The sequence below is a fragment of the Miscanthus floridulus genome, chromosome 4 (genome assembly GCF_019320115.1).
Source record: "Miscanthus floridulus cultivar M001 chromosome 4, ASM1932011v1, whole genome shotgun sequence".
Classification (NCBI taxonomy): Eukaryota; Viridiplantae; Streptophyta; class Magnoliopsida; order Poales; family Poaceae; genus Miscanthus; species Miscanthus floridulus.
In genome coordinates this window covers 66,113,907-66,132,294 of record NC_089583.1, presented here as the reverse complement: position 1 = coordinate 66,132,294, position 18,388 = coordinate 66,113,907, and the positions used below count along the sequence as shown (strand labels likewise).

At 42.9% G+C, this 18,388-nt stretch overlaps 1 protein-coding gene across 2 annotated transcripts; it reads left to right on the top strand.

Moving 5' to 3' along the window:
* Positions 1–13,466: 13,466 nt before the first annotated feature.
* On the top strand, positions 13,467–17,619 carry LOC136551606 (ubiquitin-conjugating enzyme E2 36-like). Of its 2 annotated transcripts, XM_066543154.1 has the most exons (8): positions 13,467–13,626; positions 13,719–13,746; positions 14,031–14,117; positions 15,470–15,528; positions 15,989–16,030; positions 16,101–16,174; positions 17,124–17,221; positions 17,306–17,619. In XM_066543154.1, the coding sequence occupies exons 1-8, from the start codon at positions 13,591–13,593 to the stop codon at positions 17,341–17,343; spliced, it is 462 nt and encodes a 153-aa protein (XP_066399251.1). In that variant the 5' UTR covers positions 13,467–13,590; the 3' UTR covers positions 17,344–17,619. The 2 variants fall into 2 exon arrangements, with proteins under 2 accessions (XP_066399251.1, XP_066399252.1); XM_066543155.1 differs by lacking the exon at positions 15,989–16,030.
* The last annotated feature ends 769 nt before the right edge of the window (positions 17,620–18,388 follow it).

Below are 18,388 nucleotides of genomic sequence, written 5' to 3'. Positions count from 1 at the left end.
GTAAGCTTCCTCATGACAAATTAGTGTACCAAAACAAATTTCATAATTTTTTGGAATTATACAGTGGCCTACAAAAATCATGGAAATTGCATTTATCAATTAATGGACTGAATTTTTGAACATTAAAAATTTATTCAAATTTTAAGTTTCATATTTTTAAACCATACTAGAGCATGTACAGAAGCTACACACAAATTTTCAGAATTTTTGGAGCTATGATTATTTTCCTACAAATTTCCAAAAATTCAGCACTATTTAAAATCAGAAAATAGCAAAATACACTATTCTCTCTCTCACTGACAGCCGGCCCCCACATGTCATCCCTAACCTCTGGCATTGACCGTGGCATCGACGGTGCTGACCAGCGCTAACTCGCGGACGATGAGCCCAACAACGACGGCTAAAGTACCAACATGTTCACAAGAGCTTGTCGCTTTGATCTATGGTACTTTGGAGGTGGATTATGACATGGAACAAGGCTGACACCGGCCATGGTGGACGCGGTGGCACGACAGCGTTACGCCAGCGAAACAAGGCCGGTAACGGTGAAACAGAGAGTTTAGGAAGCATCAGTGGCTCACCCCGAATGTGTTGAAGCAACAAGCGAGACTGGAGAAGCTATGGTGACGCGTTTCGACGGTGACCGGGATCATGGCGGAGCGGACCTCGTCGACGACGGCGTTCTGGCGACTATAGTGGGCAAAACGAGCAGGCAAGAGTGGAATAAACACTACAGCATCGAGATGAAGCTGTAGAGTCAACAAGCAAGGGCAACGGCTCATCGGATGATGTTGGCCACGGTGAATCGGAGTTTTTATTGAGGTCGCCGGCTGCGAGGAAGATAAACGTGGACAGCGAGCTCTTGGCGAAATCAAGTGGTAGCAACAGCTCGGTCGGATGCACAAGGAGCAGGCAGAACTAGAACACGGCTTTTCTAGGGCTAACTTGCACTGAGGAGACGAGAGAAGCTTGCTGGAGTTGAGACGGCGGCATCGGGAAAACAAAGGGAAGGAAAGAAAAGCCAACGACGACGTCTGAGTCTTATAGCTTGGCTAGGAGCGCGCGGAATCGACACGCACGTGCTCCCCGTGCCAGCGTGAAGCCAAGGGTGGCCGTAGGCGCGCCTGGAAGGCCGGAGAAAGGACGCCGGTAGTGGGGCGGTGGCGCCATATTGCCAACTTGATTTTTTTGAAGTATTTACAGATTTGCCACTGAATTCATTTTACAAATTACTCACAAATTTTCTAAAGAAGTTGAAAATCTCCAAAAATTAAAGTTGCTCAACTTTTCAAACTCTACAACTTTGCTTCAAGGAATATTTTCAAATTCTGCCTCCATTTTGAAATTTGAATTTGGGGTGCATTTGAGCATTTGAACCATTTCAAAATTACTCCAAATTTTATATGTAAACTTGAAAAACTTTGAATACCAAAGTTGATCCTTATAAAATATGCTTCAACTTTGCTTTTTGTCACAACCCCAAATTCCAAATGGATTTTGAATTAGACAAAAGAGGCAAAAAGGACTTTTATGATTTGAATTTGAATTCAAATTTGATTTGTTTTCCTTTTACTTTAACTTTGATTTTTGACCAGTAACATGGCCCATTAGGGTTATTTGAGTCAAATGACACATGGCCTCACATGATCACATGAAATTTGACCCTTGTGGTCATGATCTTTATTTAGGGTTTTGAACCACATCACATAAAATAACAACATTATGAAATAAAGGTTATTTAGTGAATGCATTCAAAATTTTCTACTTTATGAATGCTTTGCAATGCATATGATGACATGTCAAGTTTTAGTGCTAGGTCAAAACACCAGAGGTGTTACAGCCATGAAGTGGGACATCTTGCAAATACTTTCCCAAACAAAGAGAAGCTCAAGGAGATGAAAGAAGAAGAGAGGCTCAAGCATGTAAAATGCTTCAAGTGCCACACATGGGGTCAACTCACCTCTATGTGCCCAACCAAGCAATTGGTGAAGCAATAAGTGAAGCCTCAACTAGAGCCACAAGATGAGCAAGAAAAGAAGCCCCAAACTCAAATCAAGATCAACCATGAATATGGTGGTGATTTGATGATAAAAAAGAAGAAAACTAGAAGGGGTGGAAAAGCAAGAGAAAGAGCAATGCGTCCAAGGATGAATTAAGATGCAAAGCAAATGAGCAAGAACAAAGAAGAGAAAATGAAGAAGATTGCTCACATGAGGTGTTATAGTTGTGACATATTGGGTCACCTAGCTTTGGTTTGCCCAAACAAGCTTGAGAAGAAGGCTCAAGCAAACAAGGAGAAGCAAGGCAATGAGAAGCACAACATGAGCAAGGAAGAAAAGGCTCAAGCAAAGAGAAAGTGCTACTCATGCCAGAAAAGAGGACATATGGCTAATTCATGTCCCCTAGGTAATATTTCTAAGCCTATTTCAATTATTGATAATAATATACTTAGAAAGGATGGCAATGGTACCTCATTGGTTGCAATTGCAAAATATCCTGCTACTCATACTAAGGCTATGCCTAAGTATGCTGCTCCTAACTTGAGAGGACCCAAACTTGTTTGGGTACCATCAAAAAGTAGATGATTATTTATAGGTACTATCGGCATTGGAGGCTTGATTCAATTGATTTTACATTGATCATCATATGTTGAGCTAAGTATTGAAGCTTAATGCAATCCTATCCCAATGCCAAGCCAAGAATTAGTAAAGTCCAAAAGTACTACAACATACAAGTGTCATATTCAAGTTGTGGTGAATTATTGGATTATTTAATGGCTTGCAAAAATATTTGAGATGAAGCTTGCTAGTGGATGATCATGATCTAACCAAGACTTGTGGTATAAGATGCTGTACAAATTTCATGAGAATTGTATAAGAGATGCTTCGGTTTTGGAGTGGATCTTGTTAGCTATAATGCAGCAGTTTCCAGCATGTAACAGTGGTGGAAGAATTGAAATCTGGTAGCAATCTAGAAGTCAAATGAATCTCAAATTTTTACAGCTGCTAGATAACTTAGTGAAGCACATCTCCACCAAGTTTTGTGGTATTTGGATTTGTACTTTGGGAGATATGCATTTTTCTTTGAAGAGTACAGAATCTGCTAGAAAAATGACAATTATTGGATTTATTTGGAGTCACTTTGATTGAAAAGTCCTCAAGTTGAAACATGTTTATAAGTAATTGAGGCACCTAAATTTGGTTTTGAGATGATCTAGAAGCATAACAAGCAAAGAGTACAGGACTATTTGATTGTAGAGTGTACTTTGCACACATTTGGTACTCAAATTGGAAGATCGAGATCAAACTCAAGATGAAGATGAAGTTTAAGTTCTAGTGACTATTGGAAATTATTTGGTAGAAAGAAAATGACTTAAACAAGTAGAAAGAAAATAACTTAAAGAAGGAATCAAGGTTACTCATTAAGTTAAGTTCATCCCTTGTATCAATCAATCAAGTCATTTCAAGTGAGTATTAAGGATGATTCTTTGGTGAGAGGTCACTTCTCCCTAGTGTAGGGGCTTGCCGCCTATATGTAGATAAACCAAGTGTGGTACTTAGAAGGCTAACATGGAAGTGGTGATCCGATGGACATTTGAGATGCTTAGTTGAAGCAATCAAAAGAGTTGATCAAGAAAAGTAAGCAACACCCAAAATAGAGCTAGTCATGGCAATTCAAGTGGTATTCTAAATAGTTCTCTCATGCAAACAAAGATGAAATGAAGAAGCTAACCACAACAACAAAGTGCACTTGATCATTAGTGGTTCTCATTTCATATGGGTGAAGAATGGACTCTATGTATGATGATTGGTCTTCACAAGCTATAAATTAGACTTCACATTGCTATTGCAGAGCTTAATTAGAAACTAGTGACTATCCTCTACTCCAAGATAGTAAAGGTATCATTGTAATGTGCATGATCATTTCATCCCTTATTAGTATGCAGCTAGTGCATATAGTTCATACTTCATAGGATCATGCATAACAAATGAAAGTTTTAAATTCATAGCCTACCACTATTGCGTGGATGATTAATTGATCTTGTGGTTAGTATATGAATTTGTTCATGAGCTAGTGAACCTAAGTACTTGATTTAATTTGGATTGCTAACAAATGACAAGTGCAACATTGGCAAGATAACCCTTACAAGAGGTGTCAAGAAGTTTGTCATTGGTTCAAACCAGACTTAGAAGCTTAGGCAAATCAATTTAGTCAAGTCAAAATTAGAAGCTCATGATAATGACAAGAGTACAAGCACAAGATGACAATGCAAATGGATATCTAGTTTAAATTGTTTCAAGTGGCATCTAGACTCAAGTATTTCATCAAGAATTCACAAGTGGTGTCTAGATCAATTTACAAGTGATATCCTACACATGGTAGTCATGATAATAGCAAATGTTCAAGAAATAGTTTTTATTGACAAATCAATCATATGCGTGGTATCACATCTCTACACATGATATCAACCATACAAGAAGGTGGTTCCACAAGTGATCCTCAACTTTAAGTGATCATCAAATGAAGAATGCATCCCTCACTACAAAGAGCTCAAGTTTATCAAATGGATGACCCATGAAATGACTTAGGGGGAGGTGTCCTACCAATTGGTATCAAGGTCAAAGATCCTATGTGTGGTATCTCAAGAAGCTATACAAGTGGTGTCATTCCAATAATCAAGTGATGTCCATAAAAAATGCAAGATTCAAGCCCCAACCATCTACCCAAAAGCAAGCCTTTGCATCAATGAGAAGCACACCTTTTATAGAAATTGGTGCCAAAGGGGGAGAGATTGTACAAAGATATGAAAGCTTTGGGAAAGATTGAGACAAAGAAGTAGAGGTTGGACATGGACATAAACAAAGAAGGGGAGCAACTTTGAAGGATGTGAAAGGATCAAAATTCTTGAACAAGAGAAGCACACAAGTAGGGGGAGCAAGCTCATGAACTTTGATTGATTGTGTTTGATATGTGCATATTTATGTGCTTGCTTACATTGCATAAGCTTTTAAATTCAATATGCATGGTTGTGTGGTATATGCTAGTTGTAGAATTTGATTGATGAAATGAAAACTAGCAAGCATAGGATGATAGCTAAACACTTGGTATGCTTTTCAAGTAATGCTAGTACCTTGCTTTTAATGTTGATCTCATGAGGTATCTAGTGCTTTTATTTCCAAGTGACATCTAGCTAACCATGGTGCTAAGGATGAACTTAAAGGTGCAACTCCACTTGGTATCATGCTTCAAAGGTTTACTCTATACACCTTAGCATCATTTGGTAGTAATTACTCTCCCACAATTCCAATCCATACATATGTGCGAGCTTCAAACCAAATACTCTAGCACGTATGTAGGGGGAGCTAATACTACCAATTTGGGTTTGTGGTACTTGTCTAAAATCATTTACATATGGTAAAATTGCTTGGGCAAGCAACATGAATCCAAAAGAGCTTAATTTCCATATCTTTGTAGAGTTGTCATCAATTACCAAAAAGGGGGAGATTGAAAGGTCCTTGTTTGGTTTTGGTAATTGAGTGACAACCTAGGTGGACTAATATGTGTTTATGTGAGATACATAGGTGATTTGTCCACAAGTATATGTGTGTGAGCAACATATGCCATGATGGTGAAGATGGCTTGGATATGTTGCAAGGCTCACACATGTGATGAAGGAGCTCATTGCATATGAGACATGACATTGAGTCATGTGACTAAGGTGGAGAAGATCAAGACAAGACTTAGCTTGATGGATCAGTTGCAAGCGTGAAGGGCAAGTTGGAGGCTTTGGAGCAATGGATCGTTTGGCGGTGAAGCTTGAGCAAGACTTGGCGCCAATGGACGAAGGCAACGGTGAAAAGCAAGTGAGGTCAAAATCGATGAACCAATACGGTCACGTGATGATATGAAGTGGATCATATCATTTGGTGATTGGTTGGTGCATGTGTTACATCAACAATGGAGGAGTTGGAATGGAATGTGCAAGGCAAAGGTATAACCTAGGACATTTCATTTCACTGGTCATAGGTTGTGTAGAGAAGTGCTTGATCGGGTTTAGGATAGATGACCGTACTATCAAGAGGGGCAAACTTGTTTGCATATCGGTCATCCAGTGCCACTCGAGTGATCTAACTTTGCATCATTGCTAGGATCGAGTGGCACGGCAAGTTGAGTGGTTAACTCCTTGAAAATGTTTATGAAAAGCTAACACACGTGCACAAGGTGTTGTACACTTGGTGGTGTTGGCACATTTGCAAAGGAGAAGAAGTTGGTGAAGAAAATGAGTTGAATGCGCTGGTCACGGGGTGACCGGATGCATCTAACATGAGGACCGGACACGTCCGGTATCTGACCCAGGCGGCAATATTGCTGATGTGACCGGACATGTCCGATATCGATACCGGACACATCCGGTATTCTGGCCATGCGTGGGCAGAGTTGCCGAGGTGACTGGACTCTGGCTCATAGCAATGACCAAACACTGAGAAATCACTGTTTAGTGTCAAGTCATGGTGATGTGGGGCGTGGGTGTTGGTCTAGAGAGGACCGAACGTAGGGGCGCATCCGGCTGGCCACACCGGACATATCCGGTTGTAGTTGAGCGGCTCTGGAAGCTCTCTGGACTTGACTGGACGCTGCCCCTCCTGCATCACTTCGCTGCAGTGCATCTAATGCGTCGCGTCAGAGCATGTTAGAGAGGGCTGTTGGGCGGCAATGGCTACTTCATTTGAATGGGACATGTGGTGGTCAAGCAGTGACCGGACGTAGCGACAAGACGTGTTCGATCGCTACATCGGATGCGTCCGGTGCACACGACCTACATGTCCGGTCGTCCCAAAATCTACCCAGTGAAGGGGTAACAACTATTTTAGCCCGTGAGGCTATAAATAGAAGTGTTGGCTAACCTTTGGTCGGTTGCTAAGCACCCTTGAGCCTTGGTGGCTTGTGTAGGTGTGCTTGGGAGCCCTCTAACTCACTTGAGCTTGATAGTGTTCATCCGATCGAGTGAGTGAGCGATTCTAGTGTGATTGCATTGTGAGGTTGCATCGAGTGGCCCTAGGTGATTGAGTTGCAAGCTAGTGGTACTTGTTACTCTTGGAGGTTGCCACCTCCTAGATAGCTTGGTGGTGGTCTCCGTTGAAGCACGCAAAGAAGATTGTGCGGTGCTCCAGAGAAGTGATTGTGAGGGGGATTGTGCTCACCTGCGGGAGCCACGAAGAGCAACTCTAGTAGAGCGAGACACGAAGGGCGACAAGTGGTCTGGTCGGGTCAAGTGCTAGAGCTTGTGGTAAGCACTCCATATGGGAGAGTGTGACTTGCGGGTCACCACTAGCAAGAGGACCAATGACAACCTTGGAGCTTGTCTCAACGGGGACTAGCGTGTTGGCAAGCACATGAACCTAGGGATAAAAATCATCGTGTCATCCTTGTATTGCCATTGATTTGCATCCTCGTTACACAAGCTTGTATTTACTTAATTTACATTGTGCTTGTGTAGTTTCTCTTGTAATTAGTTAGCTTGTGTAGCTTGCTAGTTACCTTCTTACTTGTGTAGCATAGAAGTAGCTCCCTTGCATGACTAATTCAGTTTGAGTAACCTTGTTAGTCACATTGCTTAGTTTGTGTACCTAAGAAATTTGCGCTCTATAATTTGGCTTGTGTAGCATTGCTAGTGAGCTTAGGTGGCTTTGTGCTTTTGCTTACTAGCATGTGTAGGAGCTCCCTTGTTGCTTGAAGTACTAGTGGCATAGGTTTGTGTGACCTTGCTTCTAGAATTAGTTAGGTGAGCTCTAGCTAGCCCAACACCTTTGTTGCCTAATTAGGATCTTTATAAGGTGCTTGTGAACTTTGATAGAGGAGTGTAGTCTTGGCTAGACCGATTGTTTTAATTCCGCATTTGTTTTGGTTAGCCGGCGTGATTAAATTTAGAAAGGACTATTCACCCCCCTCTAGTCCGCCATCTCAACCCTACAGTCATATATAGATTTGGGGTCCCAAACTCCATAATCACCGACAACAGCACGCTCTTCACCAGGAAGAAGTTCATGCGCAGAGCTATGACATTCGAGTCGACTGGGCCTCCATCGCTCACTCGTGAACGAATGGCCAAGTGGAGCGTGCAAATGCCATGATACTTTAGGCTCTCAAACCCCACATCTTTGATAGGCTTGACAAATTTGTGGGGCGATGGGTGGGTTAGGTACCGGCCGAGCTCTAGGGCTTGAGGGCGACTCCAAACTGGTCCACTGGCTTTACACCATTCTTCATGGTGTATGGCACCGAGGCCATCCTATCGACTGACCTTGACTATGGGGCACTGCGAGTCCTGGCGTACAATGAAACCAAAGTAGAGAAAGATCGGCAAGATGCACTCGACCAACTGGATGAGGCTCACAAGACCATAATTCTCCACTCCGCAAGGTACCAACAAGCGCTACGGAGGTATCACAACAAGAACGTACGAGAGCGAGCATTCCCAGCTGGTGACCTCATCCTACAGTGAATCCAAATCACCAAGGACATGCACAAGCTAACATCACCCTAGGAAGGGCCCTACATCATCGCCGAAGTCATCCGCCCGAGATCCTATCGACTCATGAATGACGCCGACAAATTCTACACAAATTCCTAGAATATCGAGCAGCTACGTAGATTCTACCCTTATCCCTCCTTCCCAAATCTATGTCAATCCTCCTATCTTCTCAAACTAACCCTATCCGTGAAGGGGTCATGGATAGGAATAGCCCTAGAAGAACAAGGCGAAGGGCAGGACATGAAAAGTCAATAGGTGGAGCACACGTAAGCCATGAGCCCTCTTTTCTCACTTCTTTAATTTCTTGCACGACCTTCTCCTACATCATATGCAAGCGGTCGCCGTTAAGCCACGTAGCGACTAGGGAAGCAGCGACCCCTTGAGTCCATGCGTAGAGCGACCTACGGCGTCCATGACCTCGCGTCGTGCCTAGGAATACAACCTTTCATCCGGTCCTTATAAGGGCTCGAGGCCAAAAAGGGATAGGGGCAGGGAGGAGATGGACCCCCATGACTCTAATCAGTGGTGCGGAGCCACATGATCATCTCTCCCTATATTCGAGTCATTCACTTTAAAGTATCCCGGGTTAGCCCCCTCTGGGGGGAGGCATCTTGCCCTCTGGCACTGCAGAGGTGGTTAGGGACCAACGGGATTGATGACCGACGATCTATGGGACGTCTCACGTGAGACATGGCCGAACTCCACGTCGATTAGGGAGGATATCGGGTCCCACTCGAATTACCCATCGACCCTGATGAGGGCACCGCTTCGACCACGTGGTTACGGTGGACATGCCTCTCCCCGCGTGGGGCGAAACCAAAATTGACCAAAAAGAAAAAAACATAGGTCGCAATGGCCCCCGAGGTCACCAAGAATCCCGAGACAAGTGGAGCTAAGTCCCTATGACAAGCCCTTTCTTGGGATCCCAAATCCACGATCTGAAACCGATGGACCTACAGGGGTCAGCAACCCCTCGCAGATAATCCCTTGGGCGCACGAGGCCAATAATGATGCCCTCCTCATAAAGTGGCACCAAAAGCATGCATGAAAACAACCCCACCACGATCCTAGTGCGCATGATCTAAGCCTACTCAAACCTGACTGTCGACTTTTGGTTAGAGCAAAATGCCCCACGATCACGCCACCACTCGAAAATGGGGTCATGACTCCATTCAGCAAATGGGGATACTCGGGCCTAACGGCTCAGGGGCTCAGTATGACCTCAAGGTAGGAATGTAAAGTTCGAAAAACACATTCCAAGGGTACAAGCATTCCAGGCGTGGGCGAACCATAGAAACAAGAAAAGGAACAACCTAAACACCACCTTGAAGATGACGCCACCGGGGGCGCAAACTGTGAACACAGCTGGACAAGGTGGAAAAGAACACCTTGGGAGCCCTGTCGCAGCATCGTGGCCCCCCCAAAACCAAAGAATGTGGGGGAGGAGAGAAGGGTAAAAGGGCCTCCGGCGTGGAATATCACACCGCGACATCACAGTGCCATGACAAGGCATAGTGACTAACGACGCCTCAGGTCCATCATTCTATGGACATGGAGCGACGAATGTTCTCCTCGGAGAACCAACTCGCTGCCTGCATACTTTGATGACCCACGGCAGTGGGGCGAACCTTCCCCTGATCAACGGCCCTCATGGTTGCCTGCACCACTCAGGCATAGGTAAAACCAAGGCCGCATGATCATGGAGCTGACCTCCGCAACATCTCATCCTTCCCCACTCGCAAGATCCCTTCTAGCACCAGCTATTGGAAGGGATGACTATCTCTCTCTTTCTCATCCCCACACTCACCCAAACGAGAAGAAGGGGGTGATTTATAGTTACAACCACAAATGGTTCAAACAGGAAGAGGGCCCTCGCTTAAATAAGTTTAGAAATGGACTGAATGGTCTGAGACTCCCGCGCCACATGGCGCACCATAGGAGGATAGAACCAACAACGGATGCCCATAAAAAGTCGAGGAAAACAAGACCTTCCTAAAGGCAAGAACGGTACAACATCGATAAGACTTCTTAGTCCTACCTGGGTCACGAACCCCGATGCATGGCGCACTAACACGGCAAAGCGTGGCGGCCACATACCGCATCTTTAGGGCGTCCTAACAAAGCTCAACGACCACCTACCACATTGAACACACTAGCCCACAGGAGGTTAGGCAACGAAGCTTGAATAGGACACGACCATGAGCCCACGCTCTAACGCACGCGTGTACCAGCGCTTTTACGATCACTTTGTGATCACAAAAACGCTCGGGGGCTACTGTCGGGGTCATAACCCCGAGGTGTCTCAAGGCACCGATTAGTTAGCAGGCCGTGCAGCCTGCTAACTAATTGGTGCCTTGAGACACCCTGGGGTTATGACCCTAACACCTATCAATAAGATATTTAGCCTTTAGATCTTCATGGAGGTGGCGGCGAATGAAAATGAAAGCCTTAGCTTTATCTTGGCTAGATGCATTATTTTTTCTTTGATCGCATCACCAAGCCCATTGGCATTCAGGTGAGTTTTAGCATCTAGCACCCATGACAAGTAATTCTTGCCCGAAATATTCAGGGCCGTGAAATCAAGCTTGGCAAGATTCGACATAGTAGACTACAAAATATATAGATTGCGAAATTCAAAGCTTGGCAACATTCGACATAGTAGACTACAAAATATATAGATTGCAAAATTCAAACAATCGCCCAAGAACAAAATATAGAAACAAATACAAATGACAATGTCTTACCACAAAAATAATATTATGATCAATGTAAAGTTTCTTACCTAGTTCTTGATAGCTTTTAGAGACAGTCGTGCTGATAACGTGTTATATAATAGTTAGTTTGACTATCAAGAATATGAATACAAGAATGTGGACAACTAATTTGGAGAGGAAGGAAATGAGTTGTTCTCTTTTCACTTGTCATCTTTCCAATACATAAGCCCTCCTATATATAGCCATACATGTGAGATGGAGTTACAAGAATTGATGCTAGGAGAGTTACACCATTGATGAAGTAGAAGGTTGTAGCTTTGATGGTATAGGGGTTCTGGACATCCATGTTAGTATTTCATAACAGTTAAAACCTTTTATCTTTACATCTTTCGGTCCACCTGCCTCGCCCATGTGATTAATAAAAAACATCAATAACCTTTACTTCTTTCAGAAAAAAATCATAAACTGAAACATCTTGAACTAAAACACAGCACGAACTTCAATCTCATGTTCAAACTCTATTCCCATCCACACATTGACATAGGGGGATGAGAAAAAGCCCTACCTATCTTCCACGCCATGGGTCTAGCTAATAATGCCTAATCCAATTGAAGCAATGATACTAACAGGAACCAAGCAATCCATGTATATTCTAACGGTAATGTTTACACCCGGGCGTCCGATGGACCGGATGCTCAGGTTGGCATGGGCCGTGACACTCCGAAATGGCCCAACAAATTTTCTCCTACGCTCATCTTCGTGTTTCTTTCGTTCATCTCCACTCAGAAAAGTCGCTCTCCATTCGAAGCAGCGTCCACACTATCGCAGCGTGGTCCACCGCGACCGCCTCATAGCGACATTCTCCACCTGGCCCGCTCGACCGGTGACCTCATCCTTCATCTCCACCGCATCCGAGCGCCAACGGTCACCTTCCTCCCTCTCCACCGCGCTCACCGACCGTCATGTCGTCACTGGCCGCCATGTGTGGCCAGGCAGCCAGGAGAGGGGGCCGTTGCTGGCCGGACCCAAGCCAGGCGCATGCACAGTTGCCCGCACCTAGACCGTGCCACCATCCTTAGTCATTGGTTGGCAAGAACCAGCCGTTCCTCGTTCTGTTATGCGTCGTCTGAAGAAGAAGGGTGTAAAACGTATGTTGCAAGCATACGTTTCGTAGGTATGTTGCAAGGGTTTTATATGGATGTTGCAAAAGTAGATTGAGATGTTACATATGTTGCAATGGTTGTACACATATTGCAAGCTTTTGTTCCCAATGTTTCATCTATTTTTTCAGACACATGTTGCAAGTGTTTTTTTTATGTTGCATATGTTTCACACATATGTTGCAAGTGTTTTTATCTGGATGTTGTATATGTTTGCAATGGTTTCAAGTGTTTTTGCAAGTGTTTCAGACGCATGTTTCTAAGTGTTTCATCTATTTTCAAACATATGTTGCAAGTGTTGCATCTGGATATTTCTAAAGTATTTCGGGTGTTGCACATGTTGCAATGCGTGTGGGAAACGGAGGGGACGTGAGCGGTCCCCGCACGCGGCCTGCGCGACGTAGGCGGCGTCCGGGCGATTTGGGCCCCACGTAGGCGCATGAATTGCAGGCGTGAGCAGGGACGTGCTGGCGCGAGCATGGGTGTGGAGTGCAGGCGCACGTGGGAAACAGGGCAGTTTAGGCGTCGAGACACGGGCATCCGTCTGGACGTCCGGGCGCTAGCACTACCATATTCTAAACAAATGAATGTTATATTTAATAAGTAATATTAATCCTTGTGTCCAAAAACCGTGATGTTTTGTGATTTTTAGGACATATTAATGACTATGTACCACTATTTATTAATAATAAATCATGCTAATTAAGGAATAAGGTCATTGTTAAAACGAGTGCTTAGAAACATGCAGACCGTAATCATAAGCTGATGCGGCATTAATTTATTGTCCAAGAGTTAAAACATTAAGTTTTTTTTTTCTTTTTGACAATTTTAATTTTGAATGCTAAAACATCAAGTATTTAAAATAACAATTAGAATGCACTGATTCCTAATAAAAAAAGTATTTAGTAATACTGTACGTCACCATATTTCGCTCATCAGAAGTTATTTTGCTCTCGTAATTTGTACCCTTCTGACAACAAACGACAAACAAAAATAAATTCCTCATCGTGTCCTGCATCTATAAAACCCGCAAATGTCAGGGACCAGGCTGCACACCCCAACCCAAGCAAGCAAACGACCATTCTTTTCTCTTCTCCACCAGCGCCGCCCCCCAATCTTTCGTACCCCCGCCGTGATCCCAAGGACCACCGAACCCTAGTCTGAACCCCTTCATCTGTTCCCCATGGCCAACAGCAACCTCCCCCGCCGCATCATCAAGGTGAGGAGCCATATCGCCCCATCGAAACTTCGCTTTTCTTCCATCTTTTTTTAATGCAAACATGGTGATTTTTGGTGGTTTGCTTCGCGCAGGAGACGCAGCGGCTGCTCAGCGAGCCAGGTGAGATGCTCTAACATGACAAGATGTTTTGATGCTTCTTTTATTTTGATTCCTTTCACCCTAGTAGGATTCAGAGTTACAGTAAGCTGATTATCCCCAAATGGCCTCTACCTTTTGTTTTTCATTTATTTTAGCTAAAGAGATGCTAGAATGTCTAATTTTATCATGCATACGGTTAACTGTGCCAAGACTGTTTCCCTATTATGTCATTGATTGTTATTTTTTTGCGAGTTTCTTGGATGGTGTGTTGATGTTTCCAGGGTTGTTGGCTTGCTGTTTTGCAGCTCCAGGAATCAGTGCCTCACCATCAGAGGAGAACATGCGCTACTTCAATGTCATGATCCTTGGACCGTCGCAGTCGCCATATGAGGGTGAGGAATCTTTTCCTCTTGTTCTTCTGTTCCGTGTTTTAATTACCTCACACATCTGGTATATGATAAATGGCTTTGGAAATGGTAGATGAAATTTAGGTTATTGGAAATTTTACTCCATTCCATATCATTCAGAAACAACAAATATTAGTCAAATACCATTAAGTCTCATTATCTCATTTCAATAACATTGAAGAAGTTACACTAGAGAGGGTCTGGGCGTCCACGTACAACTTTATTGACCCATAGGGCGCCGATAAGGCATGTTATATCGAACTTTTTATCTATCTTAATACAAAGACGCACAAACCTTTTGCGTTTTCGAGAAAAAAATAACATTGAAGAAGTGTTATTAAGATTTTTTTCACTGCCTAATTTTTACTGTTGCCTCCATTTTCATTTGGCACTTCTGTAATCTGATGATTTTTGGGAACATAAAAGTTTTGGAAAGCTGTGCATGCCTCCACTGGTCTCCTTCTCTTCTCGGTTCTGTGGTTCTAGTCTCTTGCCTCATGGCACAAGGTGCCATTGCACTTGCACCTCCTTTCTATTTGCTTGCTCTGTCAACTTGAATGAGCACCTCTCCTTCATGGTTTCCCAACAATCATTCTCAGCTGGTGATCAGGGCTTCCAAGCCCTGCAGCTCAACCATGAAACCTCTTTATCAGCCAGTTCGTCCATGGTCTCCATGCCCCTGCTCCAAACCAGAGACATTTGTGGTTTCCATTTATCAATCTGTGGCATGGTCCTTCTTGGCAGTGGTTCTGGAACAGATTCACCAGAGGCCCATGCAGCCATGCTCCAGGTTTGACGGCAGTATTTATGCAGCTGGGTGCAGGTCAGCGGGAAACCAAGGGGTAGCAGTGCTGATGGAGTTGAGTGGCTTTGACTGGGCATGGAATGAAATGGCTATGGTTAATTGTGCAGAGCAGACAATGCAAGGACGATGTCTGGTGGTTTGGGTTGACTGGCTGATTGAAGAGGCATTGGTTAAATGGTTAATCAGGGGACAACAGCTAACACTCACATTGAGCAAATTGGCATCGCTAGGATTTTTATCTTTTATACATATTTGGAAAGTGTTTGCTATTAGTTTCTCTAATTATGAACCAAATTATCTTTGTGAATCCTGGTGAACAAGTCATCCTTGCTGGCTTTCCTTGTGTTGTGCATGTCTCCTTCGTTTCCCTGGATATTCTGATATGTTTACTCTGTCTCATGTGACTATTTCCTGCCACTAATGCATCCTCGCTGCCCTGTTTAAAGAATGCAAAACAAAGCACTGGTTTTTGTCATTTTTGTGCGTTCTAATATGGTCTCTATCTAATAACTTTGATTGGACTAATTGTCAGGAGGAGCTTTCAAGCTCGAGTTATTCTTGCCTGAAGAATATCCAATGGCTCCACCAAAGGTATTTCGTTACTACTCTACTCTTGACTAGGATTTCAATGCTATACTTCTCTGGTTCTACAAATTGCTAATAAGTACTAAATAGTTCTGCTGCTGATATTAGTCAAGTTAAATGTGGGCTGAATTGTAGAGTGCATCAAATTCATAAAGGTTACATATGTATTGCTGCTCAATGAGATTTAGATTTCAAGTTCACATTTAATTCATGGAAATCATCGTAATGGTTTTTTTTTTTTTTTTTTTTTTTTTTTTTTTTTTTTTTTTGTGAGCCCAGCCACTCAAAAGAATCTTACAAATTTCAGTGATTTCAGGACACTTGTATAACATCATTCATTTTACTGACTTAGATTTGTTCTCTACTGCTTTCATATAAGTAATTTATATCTTAGTTAGATCATTGAGGATATAAGATAATTTATACACTTGTGGTTTCTGAAGTCCTGATTCATTACTGATAACAGGTTCGTTTTCTCACAAAAATTTATCACCCTAACATTGACAAGGTAAGTTACCCTGTGCTTCCACTTATGGTATTAGGTAATACTATATTGCTTAGTACTCACACTCATACAGCTTGGTAGGATATGCCTTGATATTTTGAAGGACAAGTGGAGTCCTGCCCTTCAGATTCGAACAGTTTTATTGAGGTCGGTATTTCTGTTTCACTGTTTTTTCTATGTTGATTTCAGTCTGATTCATTTGGTGTTTTGTTTGCAAAGAGGTCATACTGATTTTTGAAAGTACAAACCGTGTAACAGTTCCACTAAACAAGTTATATGATTCCTGGAAGGGCTTTCTGATGCCCATGGCCATTATAAGTTTACAGCATTAGGAAACACTACATAGTGGCAAATGTGCAACTTCAGGGCTTGTCTGCACTTAGTCGTTGGCCACTAAAAGGCAGGAATGTGATATAAGATGCACTAATTAACCAAGCCTTATACTGCTTGCATTCATAAAGTGGACGGTGTGCACATTGGCATTCATAAAGTGGATGGTGTGCACATTGTACAGTGGAGGAGGCTGCACTTGTTGCCACTTGGCACTGCTGTATATTATTTGTCAGATCCACTGTTTTTTTTTTTGAAAAGCACCACCTTGGGCGTGGCCTTCCTGGAGCTGCTGGTGTTTATGTTTAGCTTGATTTTTTTTTTGCTAAAACAAGATCAGAGAGAACAATTAACTGGACTTGGGTAACTTAATCTTAGCTGACCATATCCAAAGGAGACCTCCAGAGGCACCAGTGCATTGTGGAGTCCTAAGCCAAGCTAATAACACGAGGAGAGGTAGAGGAAGACCGAAATTGACATGGGGGGAGGCAATAAAAAGATATTTGAAAGCTTGGGATATACCTAGAGATCTATGTTTTAATAGGAGTACTTGGAAAGCAGCTATTGAAGTGCCTGAACCGTGACTTGGGGCTCTTGGTGGGTTTCTATTCTAGTCTACCCCAACTTGCTTGGGACTGAAAGGCTATGTTGTTGTTGTTGTTGCTGCTGCTAAAACAAGATCAGAGAGAACAATTAACTGGACTTGGGTAACTTAATCTTAGCTGACCAGCGCATTTCTTTTGCACTTGATGTTTCTGGTCTTCAGCATCCAGGCATTGCTTAGTGCTCCAAACCCTGATGACCCGCTTGCCGACAATGTGGCGAAGCACTGGAAGGCTAATGAAGCTGAAGCTGTAGAAACAGGTGAGGGAATAACCAATATTGTTCAGGTTTTAGCTCCATAATCTGGATGAACTTTTTAGCTCATGGCATTCTTGAATGACACAGCCAAAGAGTGGACCCGTGTATATGCAAGCGGAGCTTGATCTTTGCATAATGCATGCTTGCCTGGTAAGAAATTTCGCTCGGTGGAGCTGCAGAGGTGAACTTGACCGACGATTGGTTGGTGAAATTGGAAATTGAAAGGATTGAGGAGTGAACTGTGGATTTCCAAATATCCTTTGATGATGTGTGTCAAGAGTCTGATGTACATTACTCTAGTTGTGATGATGAACCCTCATACATGTATATTGTGTCTTTGGTACCTCTGGTCCCTGAGAGACATCGGACATATATGATAATAAATATCCTGGAATGATGTATGCCTGCCCTTATTTTTTGAATTACCTTCTGCATATTTTTAACATCTAGAAATCCAAGGAAATTATATTTAATATAATATGCAACATTGTGGACTCCTAACTGATCGTTCTAGTTGCGGAAAAGTTTGAGCAAATTTGGCTTTCCGGAAAATGGGTTTGTTTCTTTTTGGAATTTATTTGTTGCCAAAACAATTAGAAACTCAAGGCTTTCTGTGCCAATTAGTGCTGTAAAAGTCAGCAACAAGTTTGTGGATGTCTTTGATCCATGCCCATGCGGCAAGGTAGAAAGCCATACCTAATCCATCTAAGGATAGAATGGAATTTGTAAATTCATTAGTAATAGCAGCCTCACTCACGAAGTGGAGCTAATCATGCATTGGTCTATCTATATATATAAAGATGATGAGAGGAAGTGAAGAGCTTTGAAAAATAATCTATGAACATATGTCTATTCCTGAGGATTAGATAGACTGTTGGCTGTCTGGAATCCTATTTTGTTTGCATCCTCCGTGTGCGAGGTATGCATCAGAGGATTGTGTCCCCCAATATTGATGATAAGGTGACCAAGGACTTAAGATTAAAGGTGAACAATCTTTCAAGAGACATGTATCATCTGTGATAAAAAAAAAGAGAGCCAAATATCATCAAAGGGGATTTGTGTGTTCTTAGCTCGACCAAGTGTTCCACAAGCGTAGAGATGCCATCTTTGTAAACAAATGGTCCAGAGAGCTACTTCATGCAGCGAGGGGTTCAAAGAATCAAATTTGAC

Coding starts and splice junctions, on each gene's coding strand:
- LOC136551606 (XM_066543154.1), top strand. CDS start 13,591: ATGGCCAACAGCAACCTCCCCCGCCGCATCATCAAG. Junction 13,747..14,030: donor GCGGCTGCTCAGCGAGCCAG/GTGAGATGCTCT, acceptor GCTGTTTTGCAG/CTCCAGGAATCAGTGCCTCA. Junction 16,031..16,100: donor ATCACCCTAACATTGACAAG/GTAAGTTACCCT, acceptor ACACTCATACAG/CTTGGTAGGATATGCCTTGA.